Source organism: Neodiprion virginianus, chromosome 1, assembly GCF_021901495.1.
Source record: "Neodiprion virginianus isolate iyNeoVirg1 chromosome 1, iyNeoVirg1.1, whole genome shotgun sequence".
In the NCBI taxonomy this organism is placed as follows: domain Eukaryota; kingdom Metazoa; phylum Arthropoda; class Insecta; order Hymenoptera; family Diprionidae; genus Neodiprion; species Neodiprion virginianus.
The window spans coordinates 35,421,872-35,443,412 of record NC_060877.1 but is presented as its reverse complement, the minus strand read 5'-3'; the positions used below and the strand labels follow the sequence as shown (position 1 = coordinate 35,443,412).

The 21,541-nt window shown below is 42.2% G+C and overlaps 3 protein-coding genes and 1 pseudogene across 3 annotated transcripts; 3 read left to right on the top strand and 1 right to left on the bottom strand.

Annotated features, from left to right (window-relative positions):
• Positions 1-3,351: 3,351 nt before the first annotated feature.
• On the bottom strand, positions 3,352-6,245 carry LOC124310294 (transcription factor SOX-2-like). The gene is made up of 3 exons (XM_046774106.1): positions 6,206-6,245; positions 5,598-6,009; positions 3,352-3,469 (listed from the first exon to the last, which is right to left on the bottom strand). Exons 1-3 carry the CDS (start codon positions 6,243-6,245, stop codon positions 3,352-3,354), a joined length of 570 nt encoding a protein of 189 aa, XP_046630062.1.
• A 584-nt stretch (positions 6,246-6,829) lies between these two features.
• Positions 6,830-9,818, top strand: LOC124310563 (dnaJ homolog subfamily B member 13-like). The gene is made up of 6 exons (XM_046774623.1): positions 6,830-6,897; positions 7,707-7,928; positions 8,011-8,155; positions 8,505-8,682; positions 8,914-9,085; positions 9,491-9,818. The coding sequence occupies exons 1-6, from the start codon at positions 6,830-6,832 to the stop codon at positions 9,792-9,794; spliced, it is 1,089 nt and encodes a 362-aa protein (XP_046630579.1). The 3' UTR covers positions 9,795-9,818.
• A 673-nt stretch (positions 9,819-10,491) lies between these two features.
• Positions 10,492-16,339, top strand: LOC124301047 (folliculin-interacting protein 2). The gene is made up of 12 exons (XM_046755694.1): positions 10,492-10,721; positions 11,079-11,277; positions 11,487-11,576; positions 12,010-12,089; positions 12,199-12,284; positions 12,401-12,529; positions 12,723-12,957; positions 13,116-13,430; positions 13,524-13,608; positions 13,833-15,169; positions 15,251-15,716; positions 15,851-16,339. Exons 1-12 carry the CDS (start codon positions 10,624-10,626, stop codon positions 16,061-16,063), a joined length of 3,333 nt encoding a protein of 1,110 aa, XP_046611650.1. The 5' UTR covers positions 10,492-10,623; the 3' UTR covers positions 16,064-16,339.
• A 79-nt stretch (positions 16,340-16,418) lies between these two features.
• LOC124310293 (uncharacterized) lies at positions 16,419-21,322 on the top strand (annotated as a pseudogene).
• The last annotated feature ends 219 nt before the right edge of the window (positions 21,323-21,541 follow it).

Below are 21,541 nucleotides of genomic sequence, written 5' to 3'. Positions count from 1 at the left end.
ATTACCGTTGTTATTATCATTGGTGTTATTACTTTTTCTTACAGCAATACATGCCATATGGGTATACGTGTACATACACACACACACACACACATATGGATATATATGTATATGTATATATATGTACGGTATAATTCAATTTTCGGATAAAATTGTTCGGTGTTCCATTATACGTTTATATAGTTCGATTAGTACGCGTATCTGCACAAGTTCTTCATTTTATAACAATAATTCTATCGGTCAGGTTATACGATCCGTGTTTACGCCAGTGCGTACGACGATAATCAAGGTCGATTCTTTCATCCTCTTCTTCCGTTTCCTCTTGACGAAAAACCACTTTCGAATCGAGGCCTCATCCATCCATGATAGTAACAGGGTAAATCCCGTGTCGCGTTGCAATATTATAGTTCTTTGCGAAAAGAGTTTGTTGAAAAAAAAAAAAAAGAAAACAAGAAAAAATAAACCACCTATCACCGTCCCCTCCGCGCCCGGCTTATCGTACAACAAAAATAACAAACAGGGTGTCGAACAACCGGAATTATTCCGTCTAGTTTTCCGCTCCCTCTTGGCCTGGTGTTACGTTAGTCGATGCCCCGCGTGCAGGTGGTAAAGCAACCCGTCAATAAACGCGCGCGGATTTTTTTACAATCGCAGCTCGACAAAAAAGTGCAGCAGGTTAACTCCGATCCTCCCCGTTTCCGCAAAGCGCCACCTCTTCACCCTCCGCCCTCCCTCCTTCCTTTCCTCTCTCTCTCTCTCTCAATCTATATACCTATCTATCTATCTATCTATCCGTCCGTCTGTCTATCCGTCCGTCCGTCCCTACGTCTATCTATCCGTCCGTTCGTCTTTCGGCACAATCCTCTCAGGTGAAGAAGAAGAAGAAGAGGAATATCGCGAGTGTCTGCATCCCCTGAGTGCCACGCGGATCCGGTGTCATCGCGTTTTCGCGCCGAGGAACCGAGGAGCGTCCCTTCGTCCCCTTCGACTCGGGGTCGCGGGCTGGCGGGATCGGACTGCGTGTCCCCCGCGACTAGGGTCGACGTCGAAAGGCGACGCCGCGTACCTGACGACGAATCCAGCGGCTACTGCGCCGGCGGCCTTGCCGCGACGCCGTCGAGCTTTCGGCTCTCTTCCGTTATCCATCCTTCCTCCCGTCGCGTCGCCTCCGAGGCTACTACGCGGAACGGTCGCGCGATTAGACCGGCCGAAGCCGTCCGTAATGACAGATGTCCGTTGAACCCGAACGCTGCGTGTAACGCGACGGGGAGGGTATGCGGATAGGCGTATAAGTCTTTACGCGCATGTAGGTGTATCAGCCTAATTACCTGACGCTGCGCTCCGTCCGACGGGGAATTCGAAGGGACGCGGCATGCGGGCGAGTCGGGAGAGATTGTTCTAACGGTGTGTCGTGTATGCATACCTGCGTAAGTTGCGTATGCATACGCACGCGTATACGCCGTCGTCGAAGCACGCGTCGCGATAACAAACAACAAGCCGCTACCGTTGTCTTCGTTCATTTTCTACAATACATGTAAAATTACATCCAACGTCGCCGTGCTGTTATCAATATTACACTTGCAACGCGTCAAATATCCAAGCAATAGTAATTATAATCAACTTTTGCCACGTTTCGTCCATTACGCTTGGCACGCCGTACCGCAGGGTACACCCCGTATATAATCTAGGTGACGACGATGTAGGCGCACGTTTCGCCGTGTTGCGGCCTTAAAACCGCGACGCCGGGACGCCGCGACGCAATCAATACCTTCGACCGTCGCCCTCTTCCCTCTTCCGCCCCCGCGCCCCTCGCCACTCGGCTTATCCACGTCGATGTGCGCCGGCCCTTCTCTCCCTCCCTCTCTCTCGCTCTCTCTCTCTCGCCAACGCCGCGACCCCACCTACCCTTCGGGGAAGTCCTCACCTCGTCGAACGTCGCCCCCTGCCCTACCGCCTTCTCCGTCTATGTGTGCGTTTCCACCTTAATACCCAGTGCCTAGGAGGGTCTGACGTCTCTGTTGCCTTATGCCATGCACTTCGATCCGACACCCTTCGCAGTGGCCCTCCCTCCCTCCCCCTGCACCCTCCTCCCACCATTCTTCTTCCGTCCTCACCTTTTCCACTCGTTTCGCATCCCGCCCTCCTCCACCCTTGCCTTTCCCTCCCCCGCCAAGATCATCGTTACGTTAGGCGAGACGGATCACCGCCTGCGGATCGACGGAGGACTCTGTGTGTTGCTGCGTGTGTGTGTGTGTGTGGAAGGACATGTGAGTTACATAGATATACATAGATATACGTACGAGGAACGGGCTTCTGCAGTACAGAAGGGGGTGATGGTCGCGATCGCGTCTAACCGCCTCACGTCGACTCGTGCATGTGTCGAGTCAAAGAATAAAAAAAAAAAACGAAAAAAACAAAAAAAAAAAAAAAAAAAAGAACAACAGCAACCCTTTTTTTTATTCGTTTTCTAGTTTCGGTTTTATCTCATTGATTTTGCAGGGTGCTTTTTTTTCCCCGTTGTCGGACCCTGTTTGTTTTTTTTTTTTTGTTGGTCGTTTTCCTTTTCTACATTTTCTTCTTTTTTTTTTTTTCTTCAATGTAGTTGACGGCGTACCTGTGTACGGTTTTTTAAAAAAAAAATTTTTTTTATCTCTTTCTCACTTCCCTTCGCAACACCCTTTGTCACACGCGTTGTTTCTGATCTAGTGTTACGGTATACGCTTGTAATATCCTATGCGTATCTCGTATCTGCATGCACTCGACGTGCAGTGTCGGTTTTTATTACGTTGACCATTTTCCATTTACCGAAAGCATTTGAGATATTGAATTTTCGACAAGCACCGTGTGCACTATGGATTTGATCGATCGTCTTTCGGTTTTATTTCTTTCTTTTTTTTTATTTTTTAATTTTATCTTACACCATTTTTTTCCTCGTAACCGCAGACTGTATATGTAATCTAAGACTTCTTTTGATTTCCTTTCAAACCGTGCATGGCTGGGTGAAATTCTAATTTCCTGTTCAGTGTATCTGTCATATTCCAAAACGAAGTAGAAGATATTATCACCCCGGGGGCTTGCGTTAATTTTTGATTATTCCTTTCTTCAAAGAATTCAATTTCAGGCTCACGTACGCGATATAATCGAAATATGTAAAACCTATTATACGTACACCGCGTTTGAAATTTATACGAAAAAATGTTGTTTTTTTTTTCAAATTTTTTTTTCCACATTCGCACTCTCTACCGCGAATTATAATTTACGTTCACAAAGACGCCAAGAATGCTCGACAATTGTTACGAACTTGTGAGATATTGTACAATATAGGCAGGATTATACTTTTGTTATAGTTTGTTAGGCGCGCAATTTCTCACCGGGATACTTCCGCTTGTGCTCCGCATCGACTTCCCGCGCCAGGGCGAAATATTTCTCCTTGATCCCCTTGGCCATGTTCTTCCACAAGACGCCCAACCTATAAATTCAAACATCTGTTGATTGCCATCGTTCTCATTGCCTTTGCGCTCCGGTCCGTGAAAGAAAACTTTTTTCATTTCCTTGTCACAACTTACACATACATACATACATACACACATACATACATACCAGTCCCATGTCACGACTTTCGGTATACTTGAAATTTTCTCCTTTTCAAAATTGGCGCACGAAAAATTTCGCGCGCATTGAACCGGAATTAAGTTTATAGACAAAAAAAAAAAAAACAACGTTTCTGATAATAACAAAATTGTCAAGTCGGGTACGAAACAGACTTATTTGTACGGCATTCTTTCCGGTTGTTCAAGGGAACCGGAAGCTACAGAGGGGCTTACCAAGATTCAATCTCTGCTTCTCATACATTTTTTCAGGCTTTATTCCCATGCGTAACCATCGGCGTGATTAGCAGAGAAACTGCTTTGCAGCCGCGAGTATTCGATGTCGATTTTTCACCCCGATGGTGAGCTTTATTTAGTAGGTACTTCGATTCCCTTTCTTTCGCCTTGCGATCGAGCGGATTTAAAAAATCCACTCGTTGACCAAAACCATACGCAATCGCTTTTCAAGGGGTGAAAAACTTAGAGGTTTTCTTGGCACAATTTTTATGCAGTTCCAGACTGGGAATTAGTCAAGTTGGGCGAGAAAGGTTGATAGAGAAATCCATTTTTCCCCCTAAACTACGGCTGAGTTTAACTCTGCACTTTGGCACTCCGAACGCGATTGTTTAGCTTCTATTTTTAACATTTTTTAGGGGGGTTGATCGCGCGTATCGTCGCGTTATCTTCGGTGTGGATTGATCTTTGCGGACGCGGCCGGAACGCGATAAGAAACTTTCGTTTCACACAGGCGAAAGAGGGGAAAATATCGTCAAGTATACGTATAAAATTTATCCAAAAACCTGCAATGACAATATCGATTTTTCTCACAGTTGTTGTAAAACATTTTCATTCGACCACCGACTTCTCAGCTTTTACCTTTCGGCGCTACCGTGTAATGTTGAAAATCAGTGTCCTCCCTGATCCCGATATAGAATACCGAATTAACGCTTGAGCGAAAGGTAAATCTAGTTCCAGTGAATTAATTCGGCTGTATCGATTACATCGATTCGTTCCATTGATACAGTCCGATTAATTGATTGTCGAGTAAACTAGTCGAACCGTTTCCACGCGAACGATCAAAGCTACTCGAAGGCGTGCTCCGTGCGTCATTAACCGCCGTCTAAATGCCAACCGTGCAATAATACGATCCAAGTATATAACTCCTAAGATTCCGCGAGTCACAGCCTGTCCGGAATATTCCCATCGGCGGAAAATCTGGAACGAGAAGTCGTCTGAAAGGACTCCGAAGACATCGGGAGCAATTATATTCCCGCTTGAGGGGATTAATTGCTCATCTCGTCAAGTCATCCAACAATAGATCTGCATAGATATCTGCAGTCTCCGCTGCCATTGTTACAGCCTTGCAAAGTAGAACTACGAATACCTCAAGATTACAGCTGCGGCTATTACAATGTGCAATTTGTCCCGGTATCGACGTCGCGATATTTTCAAAAAAAAAAAACCTAATCTTTTGTCCGCAGCCTCATCGCGCGATGTGCGGTGATCAAATTTTTTCTCTTATCGAGAACCGAGGATCTATTCCACTCACAGATTAAGTGACAAGCGATATTGGCAAGATTTTTTTATCATCTCACCGATTTCGGATCATCTCGTTTTCAAAGATATCCAGTCATTTTGTGCATCCTTCACCGTTATTTTAAACGACCTTTTCCGGTTTCGAACGATTTTAAAATGATTTTCAACCGATTTTCGAGGAATCACTTGACATCAATACGGTAATTTGCGATTTGAAAAAGGCTCTCTTTGAAAAGTACAAAATTTTTAAATACAACTTTCGAGAATACGTCCCTGGATAATCGAGATCTGTAGAGAATTTTTATAAAATAGAGATAAAAAAAACAAGATTTACTCGAGCTTTGGAAAACAGGGACGAATAAAATGACTCTGGATCGTATACCGCGCAACATTGTATCGCATGAATGGCCCTGAAACGAGAAGAACGGTCAGCCTCGCCAACAATGCGATACACCGTACATATTTCGTACAAACCTGACACTGATGTCCTTGTTCGACTCCCTAGGATTTTGTATGGCTAATTTTTTCCGCCACTCGTTAGCGAAGAGCATGAAGGCGTTGGCGGGTCTCGGTATCTTCTGTTTGCCAGCGGAGCTTCCAACGCCTCCGTATTTCGCCGCGATTTCTCCGCCGCGTTGAAGATGGACCTGGAGGATGTTTCCGATCTGGTTTGACTCTCGTCGTCGAGGCGGCTTCGACTCCAGGCAAATCGGTTTCCTGCTCGAAGGACCATCGGTCCTTCCGCCGTTTTCCTCGAGGATACTCACGAGCTGATCCGTCGTCGTCGGTCTCGGCGGACTGCATTTTTGCAGCGGGTGCAACGGCGACGAGGAGGATTTTCCCCGCTGCTGGAGGCCATTTTCCGGGGGTGAATTTTCCTTCTCCGCTGCCGGGAAGTCGGATGTTTGAGTGTTTGATGAAAGAGAGAGAGAGAGAGAGAGAGATCGAGAAGAGAGCTTCGCGGATTTGATTAAATTATGCAACGTTTTCTTTCTCGCAAATTTTTCAAATCACGTGCCAATTTTCTTCGGGTGAGAAATGGCAGAAAGATAAAATCCGGGGTTAACGAAGGGTTTTCTTACCTCTTCCCACGATGCTGGTGATAAGACCGTATCTTTCCATGACGCCGGGGTGATATTTCACCGTCACGAATAACCCCGGGGCGAGAATAAGCGTCGGTTTTCTTTCCGGCGTATTGTTACTCAGCGTTTAACAATTGTGTTTTAAAGCAACGATGGACATTATTAATTATGTATAATGGCAAACGTTGTGCATATGTATATATTACAGCTATAATATACGATTACACTATTTCGTTGTTGGAGAGAGTGCAGTTGTTGAAAAAATTTGAACGACCTTTCCTACACTGTCAGATTTTCGTCGTCAAGCGGCTTAAGCTCACCTCAAAGATGGCTGTGATAAACAATCTTTTTCCCATATCGATACAGCTTCGCTATCTCGCCGTCTTCTTCTAACGCTTCAGAGAAAAACAATCCAAACTCGTTACGAGGACCAATGACGTTCGTTACGCGGCAGAGTTCAGTGACCCGAGCTTCTTCGGTCCGCCACGCGACAAAGAAAAGATCAAAAAAAAAAAAAAAAAATGAAGGCGCGGAAAATACACGTAATCCAGAAATATAAACACGCGGTTTTGACATTTTTAAATACTCGTAATGGCTTGTCGCGGCAGATGCGAATGTGATGAAATGGGAATAGACTACTACGGCGTTTTGTCGTTGAAGAAAAATTCCACCGATTTGGAAATAAAAAAGGCGTAAGACAGTTTTTCGATCAATTTACTGCATGATTAAAATAACAATTTTTCCAATCAAAAAAGATCAGAGTGTTTCGGATAATTTTTAAGAAGCTTTTGGAAAACTGAAAGAAACTCGTCCAATAATATTGTTAACCTTGATTTTAGAAAATATAAAATATCTTCCAAGCTTTCAAAATATTGGTAAAATTTTACCCTTTTCACATGTACATACATATTAGGGTGGTTCTTATCTTGGTCAAGCGTTTGAATTTTTTTTTTTTAAGGAAAATGTTAATTACTTTAAAACTATACATTGTAAAAAAATTTCCCGTGACTATTTTATAGGAAATTTAATCTTCCGTAAGAAAGATCTGTTGTAAAATTTTCATAAATCTAATATTTACCACGTTATTATCGAAAAAATGAAGACAGTTCTTTGCCGATGACGTGATAAATATTAGACGCATAAAAATTTTTCCAACAGATCTTTTTTGTAGAGCATTAGATTTCTTACAAAATAGTAACATAAAATATTTTTATAATCTATAGTTTCAAAGTAATAAACAGCTTTCTTTCAGAAAAATTTCAAATGCATACACTTTTCCAGTGTCAGAGTTATCGGAAAAATTCTGGGATTGAACCAGATTTTTTTCTACATATGTTTGAGGGGCGAGAGAGAGAAGAAATTCCAACATGACCAAAATAAGAGCCACCATAGTACATATATACAGAAATAAATGTGAAACCAAATATTTCGTTCTTCCGGACGTTGAAAGGAAAGAAATCGCTTATAACACCTCGATATCACTTCATAATTATTGATCAAGGTTTCGGAGATTGGCAATTCATTATAATCCGGAAAGACAAAAAGACAGGGGCGTTCAAGCGGTCTTCAGCCTGATCGCCGAGGCTTACGATGTACTTTCAGATCCGTTCAAAAGAGCAATCTACGATCAGTACGGCGAGGAGGGATTGAAGAGGGGGGTTCCCGGCCCCCAAGACTACATCCACCCTTACGTTTTCCACGGTGATCCCCTCAGGACCTACAGGTTAAAATTTCCCGCATTCTACGCCATGCCGATACACCCCCTCCACGTGGATACACCGTATTGATTCTTTTTTCGCGCCCAGGGATTTTTTCGGCACTTCCAGTCCGTACGCCGACCTCCTTGACGTTCTCGCCAATCCTTTACCTCTCTACGAGTTGCCCGAAGGAAGAGGAATCAAGCGCAAGGAGGAGCCGCTCATTAAACCCCTTTTACTTACTTTGAATGAGGTTTTTTTCTTCCCCCTTATCAATTATCTATTTCATTTGGTGGTAGTTGATTAGTAGCCTTATTTATACGTATACACCGACGAAGGGGAAGAAGTACGCGCGTGGAACGTTGTTCGCGTTCTTCGTTACACTTGGACCAGTCTTCAGATTCTAAAAAAAAATAATTTCAACTCGCCAAGTTTTTGATAAGCTGTACAGAAAATCAGAGTGAAAAAATTGTGCAAAGTGGCGGCAGGTTTCGGTCTTCTTTAACAAAGCGCAACCCCTTATTCGACTCCGACAAGCGCACGTCTGCGAGAGCCTGTGAATCGAATCGATCGGTAGTTCGAACTTCGTACGTATATTTCAGGTATTCTTCGGAGGAGTGAAGAAGATGAAGATCCAGAGATTAGTCCTATCGGGGGACGGTAAGTCGGCCACGGTACCGAGGGAGAAAATTCTGACCATCCCGATAAAGCCGGGGCTTCCCTCGGGGACGGAGATCCTGTTTCCCGAAGAGGGCGACCAAGGTCCTACGAAAATACCCGGTAGATTGGCGATATCGATTCGTTACGTATCTCACCGGGTGGGCGAGGGTCGGTTGAAGGGGGTTAATCAGCGATTCAGCGACGTTTCGCAGCCGGCTCGTTTCCCGTTCAAACCGCAGAACAATGCAGTTCGATTTTCCCTTCGCCTCCCTTCGTCCACCCCGAATTTCCATCGTTCGATTAAGCCGAAACGCAGGCGAAATCGGCCTTCTATTTTTCGCTCCACACCAGCCGACATCATCTTCGTAACCGAGGACCGTCCTCACGACACCTTCGTCAGAGACGGTTCCAATCTCCTAATGATCGTCGATGTCTTTCTTCGCGAAGCCCTGACTGGCTTCATCGTCACGGTTAACACGATCGACGAGAGGATTCTTCGGGTGCCCATAACTTCCGTCGTCTCGTAAGCGGGCCACACCTTTATTTCTTCTATCCGTTTTGTTGCATAAATATTACGTATTCCTCTGGCGTGTGCATTCTGCTCTTGTACAATTATTCCTTCCTGCACTTTTAGCCCCGCGTCTAATGGTTCGTCAAATTACTGCTTTTAGAGTGCTTCGGGGGGTTGTGAGCTCTAATTAATTATCCCATCGGCAAGGACTAATTACGCTCGTCTTGATTCAAGGTTTTCACAACCTACCAGGTGGACCGACACATTTTCTTTTGTACAAATCTCCGAGGTTGTTTTTTGTTCGAAAAATTTATTACAAAATAGTACGTCGATGCAATCGCCAATTTTCTGTTTGTTCTTTTTTTATTCTTTTATTTTTTATTTTTTTAACTCTCAAGACGTTTTAATCGATACAAGGCCAGGTTACGAAAAATTGGTGATCGGTGAGGGGTTGCCGTTGGTGGAAAACCCGAAGGAAAGGGGCGATCTTATTATACGATTCAACATCGAGTTTCCCGCCTACATGCCGAACTCGAGTAAGAATTACGTCAAGAAGGCATTCAGAGTATCGTCAGCTGGCGGCGAGAAGGGCGACGCGGAGTATATTCAGCGACTTATTTTGGCCGATAAACTCCGGAGGAACATCGATTCGGACATTCCTTTACGCAGAGAGTCGGATGACGACGAGAAACGACAGCTCAGAGGTATCTGCAATCCGTGATTGCCGATGCTGTTTAATATATTTGAATCGCTCGCGTATCGCCGCTCAGTTTGCGCATCGTACTCGAAATTGCACAGTCAAGTGCTCGTGCTGTAAATCTCGATAATTTGTATTCTGTAACATGTTTTTACTTGGAGGCAAATTCAAATAAATCAGTATTTATGCGAGTATACCATTTATTTTTATGTCTTTTTGGTCAATGGGCAAGTACAGGAGATTATAGGTTTCATATTTTCGTGAAGTTTTATGTCAATTGTCATTTGTTTCTAAATTGATTTTGGCTGTTCGAATTTATTCTCGATTCAAGAATTTTGAATTGATAAAAAAGCGTTGTTTCCAACTACGAAATCTGCGTAATAATTCAGCGCGAGAAAACTCGTTACAAAATTGAATTTTCCAACCGTTAGAGACCGAGTTACCGGCACATCGTTTAATTTATGGACTATAAAACTTTAGCCTCAGCGTAATGAAACATCTATTCTGTTCTTGAATGATTAATTATATAATTAACCGAATTCGATTGAAACTCATGAATTGTGCGCCATCTCGCATTGAGTAACCACATCGATCAGGGTTAGTTTTCAAAAACGCCGACAGATGACGGCACGGGTACAACGTCACAACAAGATAACGTCAGAAGTAATCTGAAGATGATTACTCACGCAAATTATCTAACACACAATCACATGACTGTTCAGCACGTGACTTTATTTACAGTTGGCTCAAGATCTCGCGAATATGTATGGTGCAGTTTTTCATGTGACGACGATAAGACGTGAATTAGAATTTTTCGAACAATGTGGGAACTCTAGTCGTAGTTTAGTCTATAATGCCTTTGTTCAAGAATTTGTTCTCAGCTAGAAACGAGTCTAATAAATACGCTGATAAAATTTTACCAGCGAATAAAAGTAACGGAGCGAGTGATAGGTGAGAATCACGTCATTCATTCATTCATTCATTCATTTCTTCCTTCCTCTCAATGCCTTCGTACTTGAATATCGACCATCGGATGGTCTGTTTATTCGGATGAAATTATCGCTATGACAGTTTATTTATTTATGAACAACGAGCATTATGAATTATGGGCATTTCACTGAATCGCGTGTTCACCAATTGTCATTCATCAACTTTCTTCGCGCTCCTAACCTTTACCTCTAAGGAACAAACAACGGACGATATTGTCTGGGACGTTTCGTCCATTAATTTGCTGCTTAACGTTAAGTCTGAAATATTTGAGATTGACTTTATTCACGCTGATAATATCTATTTTTTACCTTGTTGCAGGAAATCTGTCTCTTTTCAAAAGGACCAAATTAGGGTATTATTATTTCGAGACTGTGAGCGCAGGGGTGAGCAGAAACTGTTATTCGATTCGATATCCGTTGAGAAAATTCCTGTCAAGTTTCGATGCGGAGGTTCAAAGAATTCCGTCACAGAAAAAGACGATATCTACATAGAAATTGACGATGAGTTTGTTTATGAGGTAAATATATTTGGGGTCAATAAAATTTCATTATTGCTAAACCTGTCATAACTAATTACAAAACAGTTTTAATCTTTGTTCATGATATCGATAATCATAAATGAAGTTCACAATGGATAAATATTGTTTAGACTCTTGTTTTACTGGACGTTTTATCGTTGAAATAAAGTTTGCCAAATAATAACGTATTTTGTAATGTTTTTTTCTAGTATAAGAAGGTGGAGTGTGACGATGTCGGCTTCCTGAAAGAAATGGTATTTGGTTCTGTGGCCATGACTTACAGAGGACCTTCTTTCAAGGTGAAGATTTGACATTTTTTTTTTTCACAAACTAGAAAATCAGTCATGAAATTGGCTCTGTTAATTCATCTTGAGTGATCAAAGTCTAAAGTCTATGCTAGCATACGTGAACCAGGAACTAGTTTTATGAAGCGGAACATAAATAGAATCGTAGAAAGAAAATTCTGTACTGATATGATATGAGTCGTATTATTCACTAGTCGTACAATGTCAATAGTAATCACAAAAAGTATTCCCAATATTTCAGTTACACAGTTTCAATAAGCACAGCTGAGCCTATATGTGCACAGTATTTTAAATAGACTTGCACAGACTATTTGAAGTATTAGCTTCTTATTTGTGTACACATATGGCACCGTACTCGAATTTGTTGACTTAACCAAAAAAGTGTGCTTTGTTTTCTAATCTATTATATTCGTATTATTTATTACAGATTCATGCTATGAATTCTCCTCGACGAATCATGTGTGCAAAGGTTTTTCCTGCCCCGGAGCACACTTCCTGCAAACAGAAGTAAGTTGACAAATTCTAATGGGCTATTATATATACATCTAATGTGTTCGAGTATTAATACTCCAATTTTCTCATCGAATTTAATCCTAAACCAGTAATTATTTTCCAGTGAAAGGCACTCTGGTGAGACTTTGGGAAATTCCATGAGTATTGATGGTAATAATGACAATGGGAGTTCAAGTATGCTGACTGTCGGTGAGTTATTGAATTCTGATATTCAAATGGAAACTCTCTCTTGAATATGGCTTAAAATACAGTCAAACTGTGCATTGAACTGAATCGCTATCATCTATCTAAAAATCGTATTTCAGTGTCCCAGTCGAACCTAATGAATTCGTATGGGAACCGGCTTAGTCCAGAGATGAGAAAAAATTCCACCAGTTCCAGCACCGGCAGCAGTTGGGATATCGACATTTCAGCTGCACCACCAGCTGGTGGTAGTAAGTATAAACATTTGAATTCACCTAAACCGTTTTCTACCATCTGTTGATCTGTGCAAAGTTGACTTCTCATTGTAATTCTCGTTCTATTTGACTGATACAAGAAACTTGAGCTTTGCCGTTAGTTAACTTTTATTTTTATATAGCCAAGACTAGAGATTGTTTTTGTTTAATGTTTACCTAAATTGTTCAGGCTCGCAGTCGTTGGAAAGTAGCAGCTCATCAGGTGTTGGCAGTTTATCTAGTCTTCGACGAAGGTGGCTTCGAGCTATCTCAACATCATTGAGCCGATCCGAATCTGAAGACTTGTTTGGACTACAATACTGTCCACTTGACGGGTCACATGATAACTACGATAGTCGGACTCGCCGGCACAGAACTAGAATCGGTTTAGCAGTTTTAGTTGAACTGACGCAAGGTCATGAACGGTTAGTGCTTTTTATGGGGTATTTCTTTGCTACTAATTACTCCTATTGAAAGAGAGAAAAGATTACGAATACGCAATTGTTTATTTCATAGCTACTTTCTTCAAAGACTTGATTTTGATGTTAATTTCAATAAAGCTGTATCGACTAATTGTTATCAGGAGCATGGAAGCTCGTCTGTTAGAACATGGTGCTCTGCTCGAGGGGATGTTAGACCGGTTACGGCGGTCATGTCATAGAGGTGGTCAAAACAAGGGCAAAGGACTGGTGGCGCGAATGCATCGAGCATCGACACACTGTACATTATGGCTGCTGCGACTGTTTATGAATACAACAAATTTGCCAACTCCGTTATTGTGGCATAAGGTTCTGCTGACTCCAAACACAGCCGGGGAATTGAAAGTTCATACGTTGCAGCACAGTCTTCAATTGATGGGCCGTTTGTTTGATGATGTTGATACCAAGTCGACAAATTTGTGAGTATTGGACCCATATTATTGAGAGTTTTGTCAGAGTTGGCTTCAGATATTTTCGACATATACGAACCACCAGCGATTTACATTTTTCAGTTTCCTCAGCACCCTAGTCACTGCTGTGCTGACGCACCACTTAGGTTGGGTACACACCGTGTTATCCTCTGGTGATCGTCAATTGGTAAATGATAATTATATTTGATGAATACGCGTGACTTTCAAGCCTCACACTTGCGCAGTTCAAGTTGCGTACTAAACAATTTATGTCTTTCACCTCTTCCACTAACTGGCTAAGTGAGAGTCCTGAATTTAGCGCTTCGTATGCTACATAGATTTGAGCCCATCGCTATCTATCTCAATGTCCATCCACATTATTGTTGTTGTAGATGTTATTATGGGTTACAGGTAGAAACGTTGGCCAAGCGTTATCCGTGCAATCCACTCTGGGCCCAACTCTGCGATTTGTATGGGGCTCTGGGTACACCCCTAAGAGTTGCCCATACGGTGATCGTTGGTGAGACAGATAAGACAGACTTAATAAATACAGTGTTGTCATTTTTGTCCTACTTCATACGCAGTGGGAATATTGAGCGGAGACGAGAGCGGAGATGTTCACCTCAGCGAGAGCTGCAAGAGGCAGTTGTTTTATTAAAAAAACTAGAAGCTAAGGGTTCTCTTTCGTGCAAAGCTAAGCGTGACTCTACGACCAACGATACAAGTGCCGGTACAGAGTCAGTGTTTTCATCTCGTCAAATGAATGCGGCTTCGTCTCTTCAACGGAAAACTTCTAAACGGCGAGTCGATTTTTCCGCCGATAATTCTGCTAGCACGAATGCCTGTCACAATTTGTGTCTCAATCAAAACTTGGAGGGAAAAGCATTAAAGTTAAAAAGAAGTGAAACGATGATACAAAATCTCGATGCCCTTACCACGGACTCGGTTAAAACATATAACAACTATTATGTCAAGTACAAGTCATTTGACGACGATGAATGTCAAAAATTGAGTGCGTTTCCCCACTCTAGGGAAAAGGATCAAAATTCAAATTCTGTGAAAATAGTTGTAAGTGAAAGTCCACTTCTGGAACGAGATAAGCGGCGAGAATATTTACAGCGCAGTACGCAGCTTCAAGAGTTGGAGAGTAAAATGAGTAACAGAGATTTAGAGGCTGCATACGTTGACACCAAGCTTGAGTCATTAAAAAGATATGAAGGGAACGACTTTGATGCAAGTAAATTGTGTTCAGATGATACCGATGGCATTGAGTCGTCTCTCACGAGTATTAATCAGGGAAATTTTGGCAAAGAAGAGAACGTTCGTTTCGTACTTGGTGGCGAGGAAAAATCTGTTGAGTCTAAGGTTGGTTTACAACAAAAATGTTATTGTCAATGCGCATTCTCCAGAGTGCCGAGTACCTCTGCGCAGCTCCCCGAAGATGTACTCAGAAAAATTATTCAAAGAAACTTCCCCGAGTCGTCAAAAAGTATAAAAAATACCAGCAGCACTTCTACCAAAGAAAGGTCTATGGGCCATTGCCTGAATTGTTTTGGTGCAAGCTTCGCACCCTCCCATACCTACGAAGGCAATAATCTACTGCTCGAAACACCCACCAATGCTACCGAGGTGCTTCGCACGTGTAACAGTGCAAGTTCCGTTGATAATCGTGGAGCTAAAATAAATCGGCGCAACAGTTTGGAGTATTTAATGGAGGCAAACGGGGTTGTCGAACTTCCTATGCCAAGGTTGGTATGCGACGAAAATATTTGAGCTTTCATTGGGATATATTATCTAGTTTTCTCATCACATTTTCTATTAAACTCCAGATCAAAAAGATTCGTTGTTAAAAGTGACGAGGAGCCTGATCAACAAGCAGGACTGGCTGGTTCTTTAAAATTCGGAGAAGTTCGTAGTATAAGTGTTGTCAAGGACACCGATCCCTGCAACACCGGTGGATATACCTGGGGTCTCGTAGTTCAGGGATTGTCGAAAAGAAAAAAAAAGAAACGAAAGAAGAAAATCGTCGACGATGAACTCGATGCAGAGAGTGAAGACGAGTGGCTGGGCTGTGTCAGGGATGAAGTAGAGGCTGCTTTCCATTCCCCTGTAGTCGATCAGCCTATTTCCGAAGCTCTGTGCATCGTGGCCGACGTCGATAGCTGGCAAGTCGGAGTTCTCTCCAACAACACGCCCACCCTGAAAGCTCCGCTTCCTGTTGGAATGTCTCGACTTGTTGCTAACATGCTTGAAGCGTTTGCCTACGTCTGGCGGAAATATCACTCGCCCATTCACGTAAGCTTTTATTTTACTATTAAACATGAAACGCTGAAAATTAGCGTTCTTCTATCCTGTCTCATTCAAAAAACCAAAATTATACTAGATATGAAGACTGCTCGATTGATCAAACGAAATTTTTTTATTCTCAGTGTGTCCGAGTCCTGGAGGGGAAGCTACGGGAGATGTGGTTGCGGAGTGAAGCTCTGGCACAGATGCTGATCGGCGCTGAGCTGGAGGACGTCAGCGTAGACTCCCTAACGGATGCTCTTGATCTTGACGCAGCTGATATACCTGTACTTTTAGCAGTAGCCGCGACTCATTCGCCAGTAGTTGCACGAAGATTTGGGCTTAGCTTAGCCTAGTTGTATGATAAGGCACCGTCGTTCCTGGCGCCATGTTGCGTCTTTATATTATGCATCTCTATGCTATCACCGCCCTTCCATTTTTGCATAATAATTCTGTACATTTTAGAAATAATTCAAGAACCAAATACTCGCAAGCCGATAATGTAAAAAATAATAAGAAATGAAAAATTTAATAACTAATAATAACATAAGCGCACCATATAAGTGATAGGAAAATAGTTATATATTAGGTTTTTTTTTCTGATTCGTAACGTAATGTATGATACACTTAGGTTCACATATTATATATACACAAATACCTATATTATACATATATACACATTATACACACATATTGTTGTATTATTATTTAGTGTAGAATAAAAATTGTATTTTTTTTTCTAACTGTCCGCCAACGTTACGTCTATGCGCAAGTAATACATTTAAAAAAAAAAAAAATTCGGGTTAACATAGTTTTGTGGACAAATTATCTGTAATCGAATTGCCGTGCTATTTCTTGCCGTCTCAGTTCTCTGGGTTTGAATGAAATTATATTTCTACAGTGAAGATCTTATATCCTCGAAGAACATAAAACATATCCAAAAACGTTTTATTCAGTGACATTTGGCAAAAGTAGTTTGAAGAAAAGTTTGAATTTTTGGATCGAATTCGTAAATAGCTGCGTTCGGTATTTACACCGGTATTTATTGCGCCATATTGCATTCATCTAATTTTGTTTTCGGCGAAGCTCAATTTTCTTGTCAGAACGTTTCCATGTCATGAAATTCTAGGAATTGTCTAGGCCTTTTTCCTTTTTATTGCGTTTTAAAATTTCAGCATTTTAGGTTCTACTGCTTCTCACTGGAACCATGCTGATCTGTCCAGCTGAGCCGTAAGTTACTCGAATCTTGACTTGAGTTAACCGACTGATTTCAACGTTCAAAATTCTGCTTTCAATCTCTCGCGGCAGTAGATAATCATATTTAAAAACTATGGTTCAATCACTCCAATTTGTTATACTCCTTGTGATTTAATTCGATATACCTTTGTTGTTCAATTCTCACAGGACTTCCGTTCAGCCACCGCTATCCATCATAGAAGTGAAGAACAAAATTCGGGTTAGTACGTCCAAATCCTGATTGTTCCCCTTATCACATGTCGGCACACACAAACGGCGTTAGCGTCAAACATAAATAGGAACCTGGCAAAGATCTTGAATTGAATTTCCTGCTTATTTACAGCTTGGTCACGACGAATGTTGCACTTGCTGTTGCTGCTGTACGCCGCAACCAAAGTGTCTCGTGAGTTAATACTTCAAACAGAGTTTGGTATCTTTTGCCGCCATATTGAACCTTGTTCGTCGGATCATTTTCAGAAATATGTTCAACCAGAGAAAACCAAGTCTTTCGCCCCCATGAGGGTGAGTTCGGTTTGCAATACCCGATGATCGCTGTATATAACAGCAGGCGTAAGGATTTGAATATTTTCACTGACGACTGCTGTTCACTCTCATCCTAGTACTACTACAAGCCGGATGTCCCCATGGAGGATAACACGACGTATCGTCTTTCGTATTGGGAGGGTCCGAATTCCCCTGTCGAGCCGTTTCACCCTCAGGATAACCTGACTGTCGGAGGGGGCGAATTGTCCGACGACACAACGCACCGGGTATTCACCCCTAATCAGGCACCTAAGGGTGCCGATTGACGGCCCGATGAATAATATTTATCAATAAACCGCCGCAGTTGAGCTACCCGGGGAATTGGTGCGTCAAACCGGAAGTCCCAATAACGCCCTGCAAACGGCAATTGCTTGGTAGAGGTCCGATGCAGGATGTTACCACCCAGAAGCACGACTACACGTGGAAGTTGATTCCGCGTACCGAACCGTTTAAAGGAAGGTCGAATATCTACTCCCCATGCGCTACGATGTCCGGTAAGGGTACTTCGACGTTTGACAATGATTAATTCCGATCTTTGAGTGTATTTATCATGGTCTAATAACCGTTTTCACTGATACTAGATGACACTACGTACCGAATGAGCTATTATAACTACAATTGCTTAGCACCGATCAAGTCGTACGCCCCTATTAGAGAGTACTCAAAGTCCGACGTACCCATGGACGGATGCACAACTTACAGACTCAGTTATTGGCCTACGGTTCCACCACCCAAGGTGGGCTTGTTTTCCACAAATTATTTAAACTTGAATTACACGTATATTACTCCAAGTTCGACTGTGAGAGTTGGTGTAATTATATTATCAACGTAAACGATACTCTGGTTCATGGTTATCGTTTCCTTTCTCTCTCGATGTTGAATTTCAGCCGATCTTGATAAAACGTGAGATCAAAATATTGTTCACCAAAACTGTAAAGTTGAATTGTTCTGTTTATAAAAACTCTTGTATAGAAGCTGAACAGCTTATTGGGATTGTTATACCAACACCAACTTAATTCGGATGTTCAACTCTTGTAAAGCTCATCACAATACGCTTCTCTTCAATCCAGGAGGAATATCCTTGGAGTAAAAAAGGAGAGTATCATCCTCCGGTCAATCCGATGGACGGCTGTACGACGTACAAGTTGAGCTACTGGCCAAACTGTGACGCAAAGCCGAGGAAGCCGTTCTCGATGCCCGACACGGAGAACATCTTGAATGCGAAATGCTGTTTCGACGACAACACAACTTACAGACTCAGCTATTTCGGATGTGAAGACGACGCGAAAAGGGAGCCGATACGACAGTCGGAGAACATCACGCTGCCCAATTGTCCTCTTTCCCACGACACTACCAATCGGGTATTTATCTGAAATATTACCTTTATACAGGACCGTATGGACATACTAATTATCGCGAAAGAAAATTCATGTCGCCAAGATCCGGATTCCGTTCTGCGTTTGAACTTTTCACAATTTCCACGTTATGCGCAGCTAAGTTATCTTGGAAATTGGTGCGTGAAACCGGAAAAGCCGATAACTCCCTGCACGAGACAGCTGCTGGGAAGAGGCCCGATGCAGGAAGTGACGACCCAGAAGCACGACTACACTTGGAAGTGTGCCGAGGGTGATGGTGACAAGTTTAGACCGGTTGACAATCTCGAATTTTCCCCGTTACCGTTAGAATGTGAGCTTTTTACTAAATCCCTTGAATTTGGAGAGCAGTGGACTAGGTGGAGAACCATTCGAATGCGTCCGATCCATCGGTTTCAGGCTGCACGACACACCGACTATCGTACATGCCGATAAACGAGAAGTCCCTCGTTCCCATTAAATCGTACGCGCCTGAGAGAAGGTATTGGCGATCCGACGTTCCCATGGAGGGAGAAACCACGATGAAGCTGAGTTATCAGCCCGTCGAAGTCGCCGATAAGGTCGAGAAGCCTTGGGGCGCGAAGCTCAGTTATCAGCCTCCGACCACCCCAATGGCCGATTACACGACGTACAATCTGAGGTGCGACATCGCGTTCCCTCTTCATACGCTTGGTTTCTTTGTCTTTTCCTACTTCAATTTGTTTATCAACGGAAATGGACGGGTTATTTTTTATAAACATTTTTCTCGCTTTTCTATTAACGTTGTTGAAACGTGATATACCTGTACAACGGTCAAGTGGATTGGCACTTTACGAGGTGTGATCTTGGTAAGGTTTACATTACATACCTGCGCGTTGGTTTGAGTTATTACCACAAGATGTACCAACTTTCGTGTCACGATCTTTCAACTGTCTGCACGATCGTTTAAATGGGTTATATACGTAAGACCTTGATCATCGATTTTCTGCAACGGATTGCAATGTCTTTCACTTTCCATTATTCTCGTTCAATGTATTCTCAAGAACAAGGTGAACGAACAAAACGTCAATCAATCGGTTGAATATTGAGAAGCATTCGAAGCAAAGCAAGAATGAAAGAAAAAAAAAACGGGAAAATTACACATGAAAATTGATTATTATTATTATAACAATCAATGACACCCAGATTACCTTTCTTTCTTCCCAGCTATATTCCTCCAGGCACTCTGGTTCCTCTGCCAGAAGATGCACCGCCATGTCCACCCTCGAATACTTGTAAACGTGAGCAAAAATGTATTGATCGTTAACTCGAGAAGTGAATGTACAGTTCTTGAAATTGACAAAATAAGGGAATAGAACAAAGGGGTGGAAATAGAATTATTTGATTTTCACGATTAAACGCTGCACACTGAAAAGACTTTTGAACAATTTGCATGTAATTTTCTACAAAGTAAATTTTTTAATTTCAAAAGCTGACCGCGTGTCCATGAATGGTAATTTTTGAATACATATTTCTGAATACTTTTCCGCTTGTTTCAGCATGTGGGCAATGCTGCAACTAGGATCCACCTGGTTCCAGGATGAGAAGACGTGACGGTTTTATCCTACGCTGGCATGATTTTTATGTGCTTTTACTCCCGTTGTTTTTTTTTTTTTTTAACCCTTTTGTATCGTCTTTTGTGGTACCGTATTCCTGTTTTGTACACAGTCCGTTGTCTTTGATATATATATATACATAGAACGTTTATTTATAAGATAAAAGGATAATGTGCAGCGTGCTGCAGTCCCGTTTGTCCCATTATCTTCTTTGTACGTGCGGTGAAAATTAATTATTCACCGTACCTAATTCTTCTTCGACCAGCGATCATTTACGAATTCCTCAAATATTTCACGAGGCCGTGTGAAAGTCCAGCAGTGGGTGATGACAGCTTCTGCAATTCGCCTGCCTCGGTGCAGAAAGTGGATAAACCGCAAACATGGCGTATTTCCTGCAGCGGTTGCAGTTGATGCGATGATAAAAAACCGAGTGTTTGATCATCACGCCGAGCCGAATGGATCTTTGTATTATTGAACGTACTTATTGAATAACATACTCTAAGTTTCTGATGCAACGCAAGGTTTGCTATTTAAAGATAAAATTTGGGCCGCCGTGACATTCCGCGTGGCGTGTCTACGCACAGTATACGTATTCATGCACATGCATACGTAAACTTTGAACTTTGTATAATATCAAATTGTTACAACGGCCAGGCTCGCTTTATTTATCTCATACACACGTACGCGGGATTCACATGTGTTTTGTTTTTACATAATACGAAATTAAGCAAACGAAGAAACATTTTTCGCCATTATGCAATTCAGGCAATTATCATTGCGTAATGAAATGAAATTGCAGGGCAATTCCGTGACTCCGGTAATTCTATTCCAGACAAAGTGTACGCGGATAAAGCTCCATGATGCAGCGCACGAGGAGCTGGGATCTTGAACCTTGGACGGCCTTGTCTGCGCGTTTACGCCGCGTTTTACACCCTCTTGAGTAACCCGAAAATCGTTTACGAAGACTGTATTGTTCGTTTATATATTACGAATTTTTATGCGACTAACGAAATTCTTCTAATAGAACAGCTTTCTATTCCAAAACAAATGATGAGATATACGCGACAAATTGGGCATAAATCACTGATACGCAAATTCGAGGCGTGGA